The sequence below is a fragment of the Spea bombifrons genome, chromosome 2, assembly GCF_027358695.1.
Source record: "Spea bombifrons isolate aSpeBom1 chromosome 2, aSpeBom1.2.pri, whole genome shotgun sequence".
NCBI classification, from domain to species: Eukaryota; Metazoa; Chordata; class Amphibia; order Anura; family Pelobatidae; genus Spea; species Spea bombifrons.
The window spans coordinates 8,695,806-8,717,106 of NC_071088.1; the positions used below are offsets into that span (position 1 = coordinate 8,695,806).

A 21,301-nucleotide genomic window follows, 5' to 3' on the forward strand; every position below is an offset into this window, starting at 1 on the left:
TGTTGAAAAAGAACCGATTCTGTAAACGTTTTGCTTTCAGGAATATGAATTTATTAAACATGTATAATAAAAAATATGATCCATACATTACTACGCCTTCTGCTTCATACAGTATATCATCTCTTCCTGCGGCTGAACTTTGCCTCAATGTCAGCAGGGATAATTCCTGGGCATTCTCTCTCTTCTGTCTTTGGTTCTTGCTTCAGAATCGTCGGTCTGATGACATCAATATCACGAGACAAATGATCCAACACGCTTGGAATGATGGCAGGAGGTGAATAGAAATCTACCAAAAAGTACCTAGGAAAAAAAAAAAACCAAAAAAAAAACAAAACTTTTTAAACCAATGTTTACAATACAGGAGCGTAAATTATCTGCATATACTGAATAGGTGCTAATTTGCGGAGTATATAGACGCGCCAACAGCGGGAATAATTGGCAGACGCTCTATTCGCCAAGTTAATAAGGACTCGATAGTAGAGTATCCGGTGGGTTTGGACGCTGTATTCTGCATATGGCCCCCACTAGGTTAAATATTTAAGCGAACAGCTCAGAACTGACTGACAGCCAAAGCATCCGTGTACTACAGGTTTATATACATTTTTTGGGTGACGGGTCTACCTTATAAAGGGTTAATGGAGGGATTGCTGGACTGCCTGGGTTTAAGCAGCAACGATAAACGACATTAGTTTGGAGCGAAGAGAGGGAGACGATGCCGTAACAGTCTCTATTGCCAAAGAAGCAATGAACTGATTGGCACAGCGGCGTCGGTAAGGAGCCACCTGAGACTAAGCAGTGGGTGGAAGGTTATGATTTGGGCACAAGTGATTCATCTCCAAAGAATCCGGGTGGCATCGTTAGTGTAGATACTGGAATGCATAAACATCCAACTCTCATCAACCTCAGGCAGGAATCGAGGTCCTTTCTGATGCTCTAGAATTAGATATTTTAACTATGTAACATAAGATATATATATATATATATATATATATATATATATATATATATATATATATATATATACACACATACATACACACACATATATACACACACACACACACATAGATATACATAGATTTATATATAAGATATGTTGCTTTTATCTATTAAAGCATAAACGTCATAGCTCGGTACGGTTATATATAGCGTTACGGGTTATATTTTACAATTGTGACAACAGGTATCATTTTGTCCGGGGGCTTGTTAGAAGCCGGATACACAGACCCCCCGTGGACCTGTATGATACCCGGCAGCACTCTTATTAAAAAGGGACGGACTTTTACATAAAAGGCCAATAAAAAAACCCGGCTTCCCGGAGCGCCTGCGATTTCACACGAGGCTCACATTCTAAATCCACGGCGCTGGGTCTCTGGCTTTATGGTTATCAGGCTGTAACACCTTCGTTTATCAGAAGCTTTACGCTCTCGCACAGGCTGCTCCTCACACACAAAAGGCAGTGGAAATTTCCACTTTGCGGACGGCAGGAGGAGGGGTGGGAGAGCGAGCAGTTGCAGGGTTCTTGTGCGGCTGCACGTTTCCTTCTGCGTGTGCGGTTTATAGCAATTCTCTGGGTAGAATAATACGACTCATTTGTATATTGCCGCAGGTGTATTAAACAAATATATCCACTTGAGTGAATGACAGACAGACAGAAACGTACTTTCCAGCACCATAATACCAGTATAAGACTGAATATATAAAGCGGGATCTATATATACCTACACACAGTAGACACAATAGCTGACTGTTCTATGTAGGACGTATATATCTGGGTAATCCAGGCATTTTCCTGATGATCTAAGATGTACATTCTTAGTTATATTTTAGTTATATATATAAAAAATAGTGGGGAAAAAATCATTTTTTTTTAAATCGTATATTGGTACTTAAAGGGTTAAAGTCACTTGCCTATATTTATACGGATATAAATGCGTGCCGAGTGTCTGATACGCTCTTACAAACAGCCCCCCCCTTTCCTTTGAGATAACCCTTCGTTATTTATTTACAAGCAGGGAAAGGACGAGCCTGCAAGGGCTAGCATGATGGGAGTAGCAGTTCCCAGACCTAAGGATGCATTCTATTTTAATAGGCAGCCTGAGCATCTATAAAACATAAATAAAAAAATAAAAATAAAAAAAAAACGCAGTCATAGTGGATATTCTGCCAGACGTGCCTTTTTTAATGTTCAATACCCAAAAAGGTCATTTTTGTGGTTTGTGGCGTTGGCTAGGCTGTAAGCGGTGCATTCCCGGATATTTTCACAGAGCGATATCCGTATAATGGGATCTCTTTCACGCAGTAAAATTCCATTCGGAGCGCGGTGCCTGGAGACCGTCAGCGACCGAGCACAGCAGCTCTTTACAAGCGAGCGCTTAGTCGTATGCGAGCCGTAACGTTACACGCGGTGAACCCGCGTTATTTGCCGATTATCACACCGATCCGGCAACGCCGTACGGGTTAATAGCGCTGTGATGGTGTCGGTTGTGCAAATACCTTTATTTACTAATAGAACAGAGAAATGTGCTCATAAAGTATCGCCCTCCACGGCGACCTATATAATAAGCTAAGATCCGTGCTCAGTAACAAGCCCGCTGTTAATTGTGTCAGATACAAATGTAGTAATCCTGTCCGCAGGGAAGGGCTTTACTATCTGCTTTTAAATATAGGTGTGACGGGTGCCTATTACGCTCTAATTAGAGAGGAACCGTCACATCAGAGGCCGCAGCCGGATAGCAGTTGTGTTTCTGTAGTTATTTCTCGCTCTGGGATCCACCGATAGCATTTTAAACGTATATAGATGTACAAAATAAAGAGTTATGATATGTCCTTTACCCTTAGAATGGAACATTATAACAGGCCCGGACTGTTGCCTGGTGGGACGCCGGCCAACAGCACCACACGCTCTCCCGATCCACCACCCCAGCGCTATAGCGAGCGCCAACTGGCTGGATACACGAGCATAAAAAAACATAGCGCTTGGCAGGGGATATACAGACGCCGGCCGCTGGCCTTAAAGCCCAGTCCCACGTTATAAACGAGATTATAAAGTCTCCTCAAAGCATATGAGGAGCCATTTACTCAAAGCCGTAGCCATAAACCTCCATCAGATGCTGGAACCGGGGGACATATCCGATCAGAGTTTATATCTGTGCCCTTTTGACTCACCAGCATTGGCTTTAAGAGGCAACCAACACAACCTGATAATACCACAAATAATATTATCTGATGAATTAAATGATCCATTTACTGTAATATAAGAATTCCCCTATTTTATCCAGACTGGCTTTATTTTACAGTTTTGGAAATTCTAAAAGCGATCACGGAAAGTAGGGAAAAAAAAACAACAATGGGGTTATTGACCAAAGGGAAAGCCATTTATTATGAAGGGCTGACCCTGTATAATGTATAATCCAACGGGTGAGATAGGGGACAGCCAACTCTTCCTGCAGCAGAAGCTCACTGGGGTCGGCCCTTCTTAATGACGCGTTACAAAAAAATAAACATATTTCTTTAAGACATACTCCACCGGTGTTATAATCCTAGCTCCAGCATCCAACACCGGCCAAGGACATGTGGACATATAGTACCCATGGTACCCAAGCCGTGCATATACTTTTCGTAGGTACTATTGGCTTGTTGGGTACTTCCAATTCACAGCCTTTTTCTACCCACATTTCCCATGTGTGTATACTATATGCATGCTGCGTCGTTAAATCCAGCATATTTTGCTTAAAAGTTATCATGGGAGCTAACGTTTGTGGCTGCATGTGGCAGAACTAGCATCAACTAATCACTTTCCTGATATTCTCGCACTCCAACCTTAAAAATAGGCTGCCTGAACCAATCAACAACAATCAGCAACTTAGCAATAGGGAGAGATAACGGGGAGGAATAATCATACAGATGCTGAGTATGGAATGTTAAGACGGCTGTTTCCGTGGTATGCAATTAAAGGGGTTATTTTATTTTGCAGTATTTACTATTATTATATTAAATTAATATGTAAATAATATCACCATACCTGGGAACTTGTGCGCTCCGGCTACCCCTTCGGCCAGGGCTGCCACTTACGTCAGTGGGCGGTCCCGCTGGCATCACGGGAAACACCCTTATTTAAAGGGGAAGTGAGCGGGGAGTGGGGCGTGTCAGGACCCCGCTTCCACGCCCCTGAGGATCCAGTGAGTCCTTGGGCGAAAGTTCCCAGGTATGTATATTACATGGTTTTATTTCAAGCAGCATCATCTTTGCAGTAATTAACCCCCTCGCTGACTCAGACTTTAACTTGGCCCCACTGAGTAGGGGTCTCATAAAAAACGTTGGGTAACGTAAGCTTTTACAATTTCCGAGTGACTGAGATGATAGATGCTGAAATGATATTTCTATATTAAAAGCATGGACCCACCACACATCACAAACAACTATTTATCTTTAACCCTTCGTTTTACACCTCTGTGCCAGCCGTTCAGCGTACGTACCATCCTTGTCTGTGGCTCTGGTTATGCTTGGAGATCTTGTACGGAAGGGCTTTCTCTCCCAGGTTTTCCAGATTGCGCACAATCGCTCCCCGCTCCATGAGAGCCTCTATCGTGCGTTTCAGGGTGGCTGCTGTTTCGGGCTAAAAAAACAAAAAAAAAAAAAAAAAAAAAAAAAAGAGAACATAAAATGATCGGCTGGGTTAGAGACTTTTTTTTTATATTGTATTCCATTCCACACGGGAAAGGTTAAAAGGAATTCATAGTTAAGATAGGTTTGGCGTTTCTTATAACTAAAGATGCGGTGCCTACCGTAATTGCTACTTGGGCACGTTGCTTGGTTGCAGTGAGCCATTTAGCATATAAACGACAGCTTCACATTAATGTAACACCAGCTGTGCTCCTAAAACAGCCTAATATTTTGTTCTTTACCTTCCTCACGCACTCTAAGATTTGGTCTCCCCGTGCTGTGTGGCTAAATAAGAATATTTCTACAGTCGTACCAAGCGTTAGGAAGGACAGTCCTTCTTTCCTCCTCTTTTTCTAGGAGCTCGGAACGTTTGCTGGGTATGAGGGTATCACAGGGTTCTACAGCCCTCAAAGTAACAATAATGTGTATAGAAACGGCAAAAAAATATATATTTAAAATAATAATAATATGCATTATACTTCTAAATGCATTACTCCGTTAGATATTCACATTTCATCAAACGCCTACTTTGATCTAACATCTGAAAGCATGTAAGGTCATCGCAGTGGCCATAAAGAAGCATCACACGGTTCTATTCTAATATTTTTCATTAACAGATGGCATGAGACACTAGTTTAACCAGGCCACAGTAGCCTTCATTGGAGAATGACTTAAGGCAAGTGGGCCCTCAGATGACTCTAAGGACTCTTGGCCACTAGATGAGTCTTTATCGGGACATCAAAGTCCCTCAACCCAGCTGAGTCCACAAGAATACTACCTCCGGTTACTAGATACATAACGAATGGACAGTCTTGAGCAACCACAAGAGAAATGTGACAAGCATATACATCAGCTGTCGGTGTCATCTGAGGTTATGGAAAAAAGGACACAATAAAGCTGTGTGTTGGGACGATGGTCGGTTTACCATGCTGGTATAAATGGAGAGGCCCGAGAGAAGACCGTCATTGTAAGACAAGCAGTGGTGACGCTCCTTTTAAAAAGTATAAAAAAAAAACTAGAAAGATCAACCCTTCCAGAAACAACGTGATGAACATTCTGATAAAACAGGTTAAAAATGTGTCCTAACCAGCTTCTGTCACAAGGTATTATCGCCACGTTCTAGAATTTGACAGGTAGAAAGATAAATCACATGATCAGTTAAGGGCATTGGGAAGAAGAAATCAGAGAAGATCACGTCTTTAAAGGGTCGCTTTTTCCAGTGGGCCAAGTGGATGTCTGCCCAGTGCCCGCCATTTAATGCAAAACCAAAGCAGACCAATTCCTACTGTGTGTGTGTGGGGGGGGTAAATTAGGGGCAATGCACTGGAGACACACAGGGTCAGCCCATCTAATTTTGTGCTCTTTTTATTAATAGTTCATTTGTAAGGGGGTTAATGATCACATTAAAGTATGATGGGCATATGTGATTTGCCCCACCACCAAGTTAACCAGATCCTAAAATGTGGTGCCACCACATTAAATGTTAACCATTTGATTGCCAAGGAATGTGGCATCAGGTGTTTCAGGGGTTTTCATTCTGTTTCAGGGGTAAACAAACGACTTAGTGGGTAAAAATATATGACTATATATAGTTTCCTCAAGAGTTGTGCTGCTCACCTTCCCATGCCGAGGAATAATATGATTTGCCTTGATGTCCTAAAATAAAATAATAATAATACTAAAAAAACACCATTGCTAAAAAAAAAATTTAAAAGTATGGAATACTAGGCAACTGGGTCCGGTGGATTACCGTTCTTGTTTAAAATTTGGAACATAATAACGATGCCCTATACGTTCTAGATATACATTCACTCACAGAAGAAACAGTTTCGCATGCACCGATTCACTTTGGTCAACCTTGTAGGAAGCCCAACGTCTCTTCTCGGTTACCGCACCAAAAATCCTGCTTTTCTTGTTTTTCTCGCACTTTCGCAGAACGTTATCAGGAAACCGCGGCTAACGGTCGGTACTTCAGATGGTTTCTCCTCTGTTCTCACAGATTACCGACATTCTGTCCCAAGACATTTGTTTGTGCTCTTAAGCCACTTAATCCTCGTTTCTTTGTCCCAAGGCGCTGGTTCGATGCCAAGACTTGGCACAGAAGCCAGGTTATGAGTCAACAAAAAAGGTACACAAGAGACTTGTGACATACAAAGTCATACGGATATGCACAGGTGTTTTGAGTAATAACTCTGTACCCACCTTTTGTTCTGAAGAAAAGGGGGGGAATAATTTCTTAGGAGCAGAAAGACACCCACTACGGACAGGAGCGTAGAGAAAGTTTAGCTATATGGCGGCATATCAGAGATGAGAGTTAGGATGAGCGATGAGCGCAGAAGAGTCTTGAAGATGAAGGAGAGATTTTGAAGGTGATACATTGTTTCATAGGAAGCCAAGGAGGTAACAGAGCATTCTGAGAACAGATTGTAGAGGACATATATGTGAAGCAGGAAGACTAATGAGATTTAGTCTAGTTTTGGTTACAGCGTGGGAGAGAAATGAGCAGATTCGCGGTCTGTAACGTTTCCCTCAGGAAAACAAAACTGGGAATTTTCCCCATTCATCCAGTAGAGCGTTTGTGAGGTCAGGCGCTGATGTTGGACGAGATGCCTGGCTGGCGATCTCCGTTCCAGTTCATCCCAAAGGTGTTCGATGGGGTTGAGGTCAGGGCTCTGTGCGGCCGGTCAAGTTCTTCTGCACCAAACGCTTCCAACTATGTCTTTATGGAGCTTGCTTCGTGCACCGCTATATGGACAAAAGTATTGGGACACACCTTTTAATTATTGAAATCGGAATTTGGACCCCTTCCTTCCAGTGAAGGGAAACCTTAACGCTCCAGGATACCAAGGCATTTTGGACAATGCTCTGCTTCCAACTTTGTGGGAACAGCATGGGGAACTTTTCCATTCCAGCATGACTGCGCCCCAATGCACCAAGCAAGGTCCATAAAGACATGGTTGGTTTGACTCGGATGAATAATCAGGACACACAAGATTTAACAGGGGAATAAACCCTGAGCCGTGGAAAGGACAGACACAGGAGAACTCACTGCAAGGAAGATTTAGGCTACCGCTTAATGCCCCAAGGGAATGGAACAGGACGGAAATGGCCATCTGGCACACTGGGCAAACGCACAGCTGCAGATTGGGTGCCGCAGAGGATGGATATACCCTGCCACCTCGTCAGCACAGTAATTAGCGTCCACTGTGGCCATCTATACATTCATTTCAGGGGTATATACCAACGTAGAAGCTTAACCCGTTTGTCTCCCAGGAGGCACTGTGGTCAATTTTGTTCTTTTTTGTTTGTTTTTAAATTTCTTCCTTCCGTCACATCGTCACCCGAGCCCCACTGTTCTGTGATAGCGCTCCCACTAGCCCCTTGAGAAGGTTTTCCCATCATATTGACTGCATTAACATGTTTATGAGGAAAGAGGACTCTAAAAATAACGAGGATCTTTGGGGATGACCTGGGGAATTATGAGAGGTCTGAGTTTAAACTATTTAACATCTGCTTAAAAACTTCCTAAAATGACATCTAAGCCTCCGACCCTCTGGTTCTAACATTTCTCCTCCTTTGAAATATATATTTAAATCCCTTTATGTATTTAAATGTTTCTATCACTTCTCCTCTTCTCTTTCCTCCTGGCTATACATATTGACATGCTAGCCATTTGGATTTAAAAAAAAGGCATTTTAATTATATGTACCGTGATTGTGACTGACCCCGTTTATTCGTAAAAACCACACTGCACGGAATCCGGAGTGTTTATCGTACCTTTATTTTTTATTTTATTTATTTATTATTACACCTCGATTAGAGCGATGGAATCTGGAAAGAGGCGGAAGGCTGAGAGCTCATGATAAGCGACAGGAGAAACCTATAATGTTGCTTTAGAACATTACTAGCAGTTTTGTTGCAAAACAAGAAGCACTCAGGTAAAAAAAAAATTAAAATAGTAATTGTTTTCCCCAAGACGCAAAAAATACCCATTTAACCCCAGGATGCTGGGCTCAGGCAGGCGGCTCCAAGTCTGGAGGCACCTTTATGATGGTCCTAAATGTCACGCCAGACGTAGGTCTGCTATATACACGAGATATTTACCGGAGAAGCAAAGCTCTATAACCCATTACAGGAACCACTCCAGTGTTATATTTGATGTGTGCTGAGGCTCTTAAAAGAAAAAAAGGAGAAAACGTAAGAGCCGACTGACCAGAGCTCACACTGCGTTCTCACTCTTGAAATCCATCCTGAACTTGGAGAACCTGGAGATGACGCTTATGGTCAGACGTGCCACCTAAATAGGTTCTGCGGCAGCTGCGAGCCAAGTTATAGCCCAGTATATACAATATATCCCGCCTCAATTCCCCTAAACATTGTAATAGATTGTAAGCTCCCAAGGGCAGGGCTCTATTCTCCTTTAATACAATAATCTCTTATGTTATTTTTAGGTCAGCTACAGTTAATTCATTTAAAAGCACACGCAGACATTTCTGCTTTCATTTATATTTTAGGTACGTCTTTTACATAAATCGGAAATTGCCCAAACTATCCAATTTGAAATTTGTCTTTTTTGAAATATATATATATATTATATATATAGATAGATAGATAGATAGATAGATAGATAGATAGATAGATCAGGGCTCCTGTCCTCGAGTTGTTAGAGTTCAGCAAAAGGAAGCAGACTATATGAACAAGCCAAGCTTTAGAATGAAATGGAATAATGATGATAGTGGGGGGGGGTTCACTTTAATTTGGCACTTAGGAAAACAGATTTTACTCAGCAACATCATAAACAATACAAATTTACAGATCGACAAAAAAAAAAGTTATAATAATAATATATACTGTTTCATAGTACTAAAAATACAAAGCAATACAAAAAAATACACAATCACACAAACTTGAATTTCATGTTTCCAGAGTAATGTGCCTTTTAAAAATACACCCTGTACAAATAATACAGAATCTGCTTGTGCTGCTCAGGCACTTTTTGAAGGCAAAAATACAGATAAGAACGCATGTTCCTACCGGAGAACTCTTAACATATGGATGCGTATGAATGATTCCCTCAGGCAGTACAGCAACCAGAAGTACCTGGAAATTGGGGATTAATAGAGGACTGTTTGGGCTAAATAGGAACAGCTCAACCCCTGAACGTTCCAATTGCCCCATATGATTTTACATGACCGTTGACCAAGCTGCCCTCCACCCATAAACTTCAGAGATCCATCAAGGCCAACATCTCTTCCATGAGCAGTGGCCCAGCTAACCTTAACCTGAGAGGTCCAGTAGACCCAACAATTATCCACAACCTTTGGTCAAGGCCAGACCAGTCATGATTTCAGTTAACTTTAGTAAAATTAGCCTTTCTATATGTGACTTTTTTTTGTTAATCACAGTCCACACTGCTTTCTGCATCAACTTGTAGAGGATGGTTATGAATTAGTCACCAAGTTTAAAAAATAAATTAAAAAAAAAAAAAAAAAAAAAAAAAGGCCGTCCAAAACATTTTCACCAGCACATTTACCGTTACTTAGCTCATTAAGTATCTGACAATGCGCAATCTTGGTGCTAAATAGTATAAGCATCCCTATGTCAGGGCTTCTCAGCCAGAGGGTTCCTCAAGTCTTCAGGTGGTAGACCCTTCTTTATACAAACAAATGTGCCTTTAACCCCTTAAGGACAATGGGCGGTCCCTAAACCCATTGAAAACAATGCATTTTGTTTTGTCATTAAGGGGTTAAATAAATTTGTTTGGATTCAATCCAGTTATATGAGATAGGTAGAAACTGTATACAGCCTAACGTATCATGACCCTGAGGGAGTTGTAAGATGAAATGCGTTGGGGGGGCTGTAAGGACACCATAGCTTGCTCACGTCAGCGAGTTCTCGGGAAGCTGGAATCAAGGCGTCAATAGCCACGGACTGCGGCAGACCTGTTTTATATGTGCATTTATCATCATTAAACAGCCTGGATCCACATTGTTTCTGAATCTGTTATTTAAAGTGGAATTCATCGTTTTAGTCAAGGAGTCCATACGTTTCTCAAGATGTAATTCTAGAGCCCTGTTTGCGTGTGTAATAAAGTTATTTATATATATATATTTATATTATTTGGACTTTGACACTTTTTGTGTTTATCTTTTCAGATTTTATATTGCAATTGGTATATTACTGCAATCTATCACTATAAAATCACAGTTCATACATAATTTCAATCAGATTTTAAATGCGCATTATTGGGCGTTTCATGGGTTTGGGTGTCATTCTTGCGCAGGGTTATTTTTGTTTTGTATGCAGTAGTTTGAGCATTATTGTCGCCTGTGCTGCAGGTGTCAACACTTTTCATTGGCCATTCCTTCATTTTTGTTATCTCAGTAGATCCCTCATTCTCGGTTAATATCCCAGTGCACTTCATTATTTTTTAGCTCCTTCGTCTATAGCCCTTGTGGTTTGGGTATCTTTTTTTTTATTATTATTATTATTTTTTTATTACACACATAAACCCAAAACCAAGACTACAACGTGACAGATAAATACATATCTGCAAGCATTTTAGTCTTGGCTTCATGCGTAGGGAGTTTGGACACTAGCTGCTAACCTCTCTCTTTATTATATATATATATATATATATATATATATATATATATATATATATATATATGTGTGTGTGTGTGTGTGTGTGTGTGGTTTTTTAATGAAACATGCAACAAAATAAGTGCATTTTAAAAAGGACAATATTTTAAGCTTTTTTTCCCCCCTTTTTCATTTTGGATAAACAGCACTTTTTTGTGTTGTAGGCGCGTATTTCGCGCTCCTTGGTTCCAGCCACCCAACTACATTGGTGATCTCTTGGCACGCATCGTTCTCATCACTCTCGTTAATGTATGAAGACAGATCTAAACACTTTACGCATTGAAATTCATAAGCCTGATGTCCAATGTTAAAACGTAAAGGATTTACTTAAAAGCTTCTTTTTCTTTTAAAGATCATTTACGTTTCTTCAAAGGTCTAAGGTGCTGTTGAAGTCTGATACGCTTCCCGCTCTTCTGTTTCCCTTTTCAAAAGAGTTCCAGGGAATCGAAGGAAGACGTTTTTTGTTCTATGCCATCACCCCTAGCCGGTTTCTCTTAATTCGCAAGAAGCGCTTACAATAATTACCATGTATTATGGGTCTTATTTACTTATCATCTTGCTAAATGTACACAACTTAGGACAACAGGAATTCAGAAACCTTCACGGTTCCTTACCATAGAAGACTTGGATAAAGGGTAAAGTGGATTTGGGCGAAAAGAGCGTTGTTATAAGTTGATTAATAATAGTCGGCACAGTGGCTGTATTTTCCAGGATTACTAACAATCTAAACTCAGAAGCAATACAAAAAACCAAACAAAAAATAAAAAAACGAAACAATTTAATGGAAGAAATATATATTTTTAAGTGGACCAATCACATTAACTAAACCCTATATTTCAAAGTTCATTATACGTAGCAAGCCTACATAATAAAACAATAGGTTTTAAAGCCATTAACATTCTATTTGTTCCTCTTCCTCTATTTAAGCACTTTTTTTACTTTCCCTTTAACTTTTTTTCTCGTAATTCAAATGGTTTTCCTCCATTTCTGAAGGAAGCGAACGAGGACAACATGGTCCATTCCCTAAAGGAACTCCCTAACTACATTATGAAGGCCCAAACCCAGTGAGCTCCGCATGCAAGAAGGCCAAGTCGGTCATGCGCAATGCATAGTTCCATCAGAAAAACATTAGGAAATATGATGGATTTATATGAGCTTAATACAGATCAATCCAATTTATACTCAAAGCCGAGGCTTACTGGGGTTGGTCTTTTGTTCATCTAAAAGGTCAAGAACGACAGCTCTTCTGCCAAAAAACCCACTAGGCTAAAAAAATGAAATAGGAAAGCTGAACAACTCCGGCGAATTATCTTAAACAATTAAACAAAAAAAAAAAAAAACAATATATAGAATGTTTAGATATTTACACTTTTAACCCAGAATGAAAAGAAGATTGGTCTATGCAGCATGTCCACTATAAAAAAAAATTAACAAAAAAATAATTTTTTTGATCTCTTTACAAAGGGGATAGTAAGGCTTTAAGTTGAATAAATTTATTTTCTGGAGTTTTTTTTTTGGCTACTAATTACTGACAAAGTCATCCATTGACAGAGACAAAGCTTTAAGTTTATCAGATAAAAATATTACACAGGCACAGCTTGATTTTGTAGAACTGACTATCAATACCAGTAACGGCATCATTATTACAGCAGGCGTCTCGTTTATTAAATTTCCCCCAACACTTGGGACAATAATAGAATTTTATCTTAAGAAATATTTAAAAATCGGGCTACGACTTTCAGAAGCATATTTTTTGTCTTATTGCATATAAAACAATAATTATGTTAGTATCCAAAAACAAAAACTATGATGATGACAGTTTAAGGCAAAGTTTGAGATTTAAGAATAAAATACAAAATATTAAAACAAAAAATGAACTTTTGGCATGCCATACACTTCACCATTTGGACCAAGTAAGGAAAATGCTTTGATACATTTTGCTTCCTACCAGTAAACGTTCCATTTAAAATAATAAATTACATATTTGGTAGAAATAAAAAAAAGATAGGACAGTTTTCTTTAGGGATTTCCCTAGATTTAAGTGCTTTATGATCTCTAATTGCCTTGACAGAAAAAAAAAAAAACGTAAACAACGCCTTGCAAGAGTGAAAAGTCTAAATCTTGTTCTTGCGTCACAGGCTTTGCTTTCATTATATTAGTCATGAAATCTTCTACTGTAGAAGACGTTACAATCACACCGAAAAATAAACGAACATGAACAGTCCGACGGAGCATACACAAAACAATCCAGTGTTGAGAATCAGTTTCATGACGGGCGTCTCTTCCAGCATTTTTAAACAGAGCGCTTCGGCTTCCTCCTCTGCTTTGATGGATTTTTTGGCGTCGGCAGCCTCGCCTTTGTACACGCAGAACCAACGGAAAATCTTGGAACACTTGCTATTGTTCACCTTATCCTCTTCGGTAGGGGTTTGGCCCATCAGAGCCGCTTGTCCGTTAGAATAACAATCCACCGGTGTCTCCGCTTCAGAGACGCTCAGGGAGCTCAATGGGTTATTGTCGTCTTTGTAAGTCACCAGTAGAGTTATGTCCTCGTTTTGGACGTTTTTGAGGTGCTCATCCGACTTCCCGTTTGGTACCTGCTTAATGTTATCATCAGTGCAATGCATAATGGTTTTCTCCTGTTCTATATAGGAATCTTCCTTGGGGCTCTTTTCTTTGACAGCTTTGTTTTTAAGGGCCCAAAACGTGGTGGTCCTGATCTGCTCTTTGGTTGGAGGCGATGTTAGGAGACTGACGACCACGGCGATGACGGTGGTTATCCAGAACAAGCCAGTGGCTATGTACATGTAATGGACGTTTTTAATGAAGCTTGGTCTGTTATCGGGCTGGTCGCACTCCGGGACACGATAAACGAAAGCCAGAATTAGACGGGTGCCTCCCAAAACAAAACCCACCATGCCTCCATAAAATGCACCTTGCTCGTTGCATCGTTTCCAAAATACGCCCAGGAGAAATAAGGCAGCGACCGGAGGAGTCAGGTAGTCCGCGACCTCTTGGATATACAAGTACATTTGGCCTCCTTGCATTTCAATAATGATCGGCACCCAAGCAATGCTGATGACAACCATAAAAGCCACAAAGACCCTTCCAACCATCACAAGTTCGCGAGATGTTGCAGTCTTTCGCATAAATTTGTATATGTCAAGGGTAAAGATAGTGCTTGCGCTATTAAAGATCGAGTCCAAATCGCTCATCAGAGCTGCGATCATGACGGCCATCATGAGTCCTCTCAAACCTACGGGTAGAACTTTCATAACCAAGCGGGGATAAGCAATGTTAGAACATCCAGCTCTGCTTCCACAGACCTCCATGCAGTGCTCGGGGTTTATGCAAGCGATGTCGTCAGCAAAAAGTATTCTTGAAATCATGCCCGGAATGACTATAATGAACATTGGCAAAATCTTTAGAAACCCCGCCATGAGAGTTGCTCCCTTAGCGTGCGCGATGTTCTTTGCAGCTAAAACCCTCTGTACTATTACTTGGTCGGCGCACCAATACCAGACAGAGGCAGGCGTCTGACCGAGCATAAATCCAGGCCAAGGAATATCCTCATCGGAGGCCTCTCGTAACATCCTGAGGGCATCTGGCTTGGGTGCGACGTGGCAAACGTACGAGCTGGTGAAATTATGGGTGAGCAGAATGGATGTGACATTTGGTGTCGCCAACATGTATCTTCTTTTAACCTCTTCAAATCCACCGACTTTGACGAAGCTGATGATGCTCAGAGTGAGGGCTCCGGCGATCATGAGCAAAGCTTGGAGAGTGTCCGTGTATATTACCGCCACAAGTCCACCCGTGACAGTAAGGACTGCCGTCATTCCGATGAGCAAGATGATGGACAGGTAAAGGTTCCATCCCAGGGATTCTTGGATAAACAACGCCCCTGAATACAAGTCAACAGAGAGTTTGGTAAAGATGTACAAAATCAAAGATAATATGGCGAAGTACACCTGGATCCTGTGTCCTCCATATCGTCTGGATAAATATTCAGGCATAGTGTATACTCCAGAGCGAATATAAACTGGAATGAAGACCCATCCGAGGAGTTGCAAAAGCAACAATGCATTCAGTTCCCATGCGCCCACTGCAAATCCGCTTGCTGCTCCTGACCCCGAGAGTCCAATAAAGTGTTCGCTACCAATATTGCTCACAAACAGCGAGGCGCCAACAGCTGCCCAGGTCATAGAGCGACCGGCTAGGAAATATCCACTTACAGTACTTCGGTTGGACTTCCACATGGCAAAAAATCCCAAGCATAACACCAGCACAAAATACAACGCCACTATGGCAATGTCCGCCGCTTCCAATAAAGCTCTCATGGTTACCGGATGCCGTACTTGCCCACGTTTTTAAAAAAAAAAAATCCTTCTAAAAACCACCAGTCTCACTTTAATACAGCGTAAAGACGTTTTAAAGGGCTTTGTCCTTTGGTTTGCTCTCTTGATGTCAGTCCCGGCTATATCCCAGTGCTTAGCATGCACTTTATAAATACAATATATATAGTAATATATATATATATTTTTTAAATCGACACTGTCCAAGGCCAACGGCTTTTAACCATGTAGTGAGGCCTATGGTTAGGAGCCCTGCAAGGTAGCAAAAACAAAAGACAAAGATACAATTAGATCAGGCAGCCACCAGAAATAGTCAACATCGTCGGAATACATACAAGGCTGGACACAGCTAACATTAGCACCTGGTAACACGGGAGAAGCTACGCATGGAACATTGTAATCACACGCCACACGGTCTTTGGTCATGACATATTACAGGATAATGTTACACAGAACATAAAAAAAAATATATACAGCAATATAATCAACATACTATTTACACAATGGAACTTTTTTAAAAAAAAAAATGTGAAAAAAAGTAAATATATTTAAAAAAAAAAAAAAATGCATGAGAATTTATTGCAAATCTTAATAGAGACAGAATAAGAATTAGCGTTTCTGGATGCAGCGGTGCGGCACACATCCAATAAGAAAGAATCTATGATTTAAAGCAGGGCTGGACAAACAGCCAGGTAGATGAATGATGGAGATGGATACATTTGTTCAGCCCTGCTAGAAAGTAAAGATTCAAGAATGAAGATAAAATAAAACAAGACAAAAAAAAAAAAAAAAAAAAGTTATATAAAAATAATAATGAGCAATAGAGAGACCAGTTGATTGGACTACTAATCCCATTATCCGTACACATTGTGGATAATGGGAATAGTAGCCCTTGAAGCAGCTAGTGTATGGAAGGCAGTAAATGCTACTCCATCCGGCACACAAAAGGGAGGTTTAGTTATGCAAATGATGGATTCAGAGATCCGAGCGTAGAATGTGATCTATACGTGTCTCTAACGCAGCCCATCACATTTAATACATCCTATGGGAAAACAGAGCACGCGCATCTATAGGTGATCAGCAAGTTTCAACAAAGGCCATCAACCTGTCGCTATAAGAAGAAGAAGAAGCATGTGTGTCCAAACGATGCCAACCCCTAATTTTTATTTCAATAATATTTTTGAGATGCTCGCTGTATATATGTGCGCCGTATTCAATATGTACAGTAAATATATATAATATGTTTTTATATTTTACTAGTATTATGCAGGGTAAGAAACGGTCCATATAAAGGTGTAACGGTCCATATAAAGGTGTAATCCATCTCTTAAGGTTTAAAAACAAAGCCAAAACTTTTAGGAATATTTTCGGTTTCTATGGCAACATCAGTGCTTGTTTTGTGCGTCAAGTGATTATTAAGCCCAATAAAAATGATGAAATAAGGCAAACATTTTACATGGTGGAAGTATGTCAGCAAGGGGATTTTATTCCCATTTAATAGTACGAGGAAGGATTCGGTAGAAGCCCCTCTTATTCACCTGCCCCCGACCCTGCTGACAGGTGTAAGCGCTGCCGTGTCCGGGCATTAATAAGACAGACTACAATATATTTATTAAATATAAACGCATCGTATAGATATATATATATTTTTTTTTTTATAATCCTGGAGACAACATTTTTAAACTACCCTGTGAACATCCGGGCACTTTCCAGAACCTCCTCTCCATTTCCTGTTTTCTGCACCAATTCTACAACCTCATGAATATTTAAACAGCCGTTAATCGAGTAAATAAGCGTGGCTGAGAGCCGTCTGTACATTGAGTTTGTCTCAATCCGGCTGAGAGTGATTAGTAGGGCATCAGTGGGTCATTTTCATAAATTGGGCCCACATTTGAGACAAGCAGCCCCTCTTTGTGAATCCAAAAGAGAAAAGCCTCCTTGTAAAGGATAGGAAATTTCAGGGGCGGAAAAAGATATTATATACATTATACATACGCACACCTCCAGCTTTTTTTTTTTTTTTTTTTTTTTTTAAACCCTCATAATCTGTATTTACTGAGTAAGCCCTCTTTTCGACTCTTTATTAAGAAAATAGCGAGGATTAGGAGCTACTCCTGCAGAGGGAACTTATTGCAAAAACGAGTGCCAACATTATATTGGTTTTCACCTGCCAGCCCGGCTTTATATACGCAGGTTTTTACACCAAAGTCAGGCGCGTGGCCGGCAGCTTCATATTCTACCTCGATTTAATGACATTTAATGTTTGTACCAACCACACCAGATGCAGACATCAGCATCACAATCACTCCGGTCGAGTCTGTAATATGATCCTAAGTGTTTAGTCAAGAAGGAGAAGTCATCTGGAACGGGCAGCGTATTTTAAAGCCCCAGCCCGCAGCACTATGTTTCCAGATGAGCCAAATTACTTTACTGAGAGGGTGGTAGATAAGTGGAACAGCTGCCCGGCAGAAGCGGTCGAGGTTAAAACGGTGAGGAAATGCAAACACGCGCGGGATCGGCATATGGCTCCTGAATCTATGACGAGACCAACGACTGGTTACTAATCGTAAAACACAGTTATGGTGAAAGTCTAGCCTCGACTTCCCTATGCAAGTAAAATGATTGCTGGGGTGCTATTCCCCAGAAAGGGGCCAACTAGGCCCCAGAGCCTAGACATGAGTAACCCCAAGGGCCCAGTTCTAGGTGGCAAGTCAACGAGGGGGCCCTTGACCGAGCATGGTGGCTGGGCCCCTTCCTGGGACCCATGCGCAGTTACTGGTTGCACCGGCTCTGCCGGTGTTCAATTTGTTCTTCCGTTATAATACTGCAGATGACAAGCGAACAGCGTTTACCAAAAACGTAATCAGGTAGCCTTGGAGACGTTATTAAGAGCTTCTAAAATTTAGAATAACCCAATGCAGGTCCAGTATACATTACTGCGGTGCTGATGACAATACCACGGTGACCGGCAAAGCATGATAGGGGTGGGAGTTAAAAGCAGCTGTCACAGTGGAACTGTTGCTTTAACAGCCGAGCTGGTCACAATGCCCTCTCTCCTTCTGGAGCTACGCCAGCGCAACGTCACTTCCATCCCATCAATAAACTGCATCATAAAAGCCCGATCTTTGGAAAAGGCTCCCAAGTGCAACAACCGCGGACGGCACGACGCAGTCCTAACAAAGCCCAATAGGAACGCAGCATCGCAAGAACAAAGATGGTTTTAGGACACCCTTATAGTCATCGAGCCGGGAATTAAACAACTCTTGTTGGAGCTTAATTTAGGGGAGAAGCAAACATTTGTATCCTTTTAAAAAAAATCAATACTGCCAGCCATGTGACTTAAACACACAACGGACTGTAAACCGCGGCGACAGCCCGGGGACAGGGGTGTCATTACTCTGACCACCACTAGGGGGAGCACAACATCCCTTGATAATATATACCCACCTGCGAACTATAATATATATATATATATATATATATATATATATATGTTATAACAAAATCTTACATTGTGCAGATTTTAACCATTTCATGGTAAGTCTTGTGGAAATCTTCGTGGCATTCTGTCCATCACAGAAGCTGTCCATGCGCGCCCGGTTATCTGTATTATATCCCTCCCTTATCAATAATAAGTTGTGCAATATACTGAGGTCATGTATTAAAAGAAGAAATAAAATATTGCTGCAAAGTTTTTAAAGTGGTACTATCACCATAGCAACCAACACGTTTTGTGCTTCGACAGTCGATTGCTATGGCAATAAGCCAAAGTTTGCACTGGAATCACTTTTGATACACAGCGTCACGTCAGAGAAGGTCACAGTTCGGTGTACTAATAAACCTCTATTTGTTTCATACAACATTAAACATTTTAAAAAATATTTATTTTTGGAATAAATAAAAAAAATGTTAAGATACAATGTATGTTACTTAATGCTTTTGTGGTTAAAATGTTGCATTTATTAACTGTTTGTGTAACTCAGACGGTCCAGAGCAGATAAATATAATTTGATAAAATTATTATTGTGGGGCGATATAAGGAAGGGCAGAAAGATGAATGTTATGTCAAGTTGTAGGGGCGCCGGGACCACCTTCTGCATGAGTACGGAGGGGTCTTTTTAGGGTGAAATACGAATAGATCCAGCTTTTTATTCCATACGTAACACTGCGGGCGAGCAAATTGCCCGCTGGTACTTGCGTAGTTAAACGGGAAGCCTGCCTTTCATATCGGATAACAGAAACTTGGCGTCTACGCACTTCATTCATTCGCTTCCACCGCACTCGCCAGCCCAAAAACACAGACATTACAGAAGGCACAAGCAAATCTAACGAGATCATCGCAAGCACCAGAACCGCACAAAAACGCTGAATTTATTCAAAGGGGAAAAGAATGCAAAACAGACGACAAACCTGCGACTGTCACACAAATGTAAATAACATTCAAGAGGAAGTGTTTGGTGGAAGCCGCGCGTTCATACACAACATTTAACGTAGGACAATGAGGACACACAACACACAGAGACAAACATACATGACACACAGACAGACAGACAAACAAACACACACAGACAAAAACACGCACACACAGACAAAAACACAGACAAAAACACACACACACACACAACCGGGGTATGGGGAGCAGCGGCAGGTTCGAAATGTGGAACAACCAGATGGAACGCACCAATAGTTTCCATGGTGACTGCTCCACTTTGCACATAACTGCCCTTAATACATATGACCTTTTATCTCCAGGGGAGGAAAAAATAATCAGTGTGTCGAGAGAGGGGTGATAAGACACCTACAGGGGGCATTGTGGCTACCAGTGTGGGGCAGAATTAACCTGCGCAATGCATTGGCCATATGATTGCCCATGTGTTTAACCGTGAATGGGCACCGAGCAGCCGCCACTTACCTCTAAAGCCCACCGAGCTCTGGCGCTGAGCCCCTTTAACCCATGAAGGGCAGCTATGATCAGCGGGCAGCACGTTTTCTGTAAAGGAAGGGAGGGAGGGAGGGGTTGTGCGGGATGTCACTTACCCTCTGCATGGCCTTAAGAATCAGAGACAGCTCGTATCTGGGCATTTCCTCGGCGGCTGCGACTGATGGGAGTAGAATCTGAGCAGCGGCAGCAGGCGGAAGACTCGGTCCGGGATTGGATCTGTGCTCAAGGTGCTGTCTCTGCCCAGACTCAAGTGAATAAATCCGGAGTGTGGGCTTAAAGGACAGACGGCGAGCTGACAGAGACACGCCTTCCCCCGCCTCTTCCTCTCTAAGCCCAGCCTCCCTCCAGATCTGGGGCACGCCTACCCACACCATGTAAGGACATAAGGAAAAAAAAAAAGAATGCGTTCCCATGTTATCAAAATATACCTCCTATTATACCCAGAATATACCCCGAATATATCCCTTTATATATCCCCGGATATACCCCTAATATACCCCCTATTATACCCCTTAATATATCCCCGGATATACCCCAGAGTATACCTCCTGTTATACCCCTTAATATGTCCCCGGATATACCTCTGAATATACCCCCTAATACTCCCTAATATACAGGGGGTGCTGTATCTGCCGGTTTCATTATTGCTGTTGTCCTGCGAGAAGCAGAATAAATGGCGACTCCTTTCCTTTCAATG

General features: G+C 41.3%; 2 protein-coding genes across 2 annotated transcripts; both read right to left on the bottom strand.

The window, feature by feature from the left end:
* Nucleotides 1–28: 28 nt before the first annotated feature.
* MRPS6 (mitochondrial ribosomal protein S6) lies at nucleotides 29–20,835 on the bottom strand. The gene is made up of 3 exons (XM_053456495.1): nucleotides 20,700–20,835; nucleotides 4,479–4,618; nucleotides 29–300 (listed from the first exon to the last, which is right to left on the bottom strand). The coding sequence occupies exons 1-3, from the start codon at nucleotides 20,742–20,744 to the stop codon at nucleotides 117–119; spliced, it is 369 nt and encodes a 122-aa protein (XP_053312470.1). The 5' UTR covers nucleotides 20,745–20,835; the 3' UTR covers nucleotides 29–116.
* SLC5A3 (solute carrier family 5 member 3) lies at nucleotides 13,385–20,837 on the bottom strand. Its single transcript, XM_053456490.1, has 2 exons — nucleotides 20,700–20,837; nucleotides 13,385–15,914 (listed from the first exon to the last, which is right to left on the bottom strand). The coding sequence occupies exon 2, from the start codon at nucleotides 15,645–15,647 to the stop codon at nucleotides 13,500–13,502; it is 2,148 nt and encodes a 715-aa protein (XP_053312465.1). The 5' UTR covers nucleotides 15,648–15,914; nucleotides 20,700–20,837; the 3' UTR covers nucleotides 13,385–13,499.
* Between the last annotated feature and the right edge of the window lie 464 nt (nucleotides 20,838–21,301).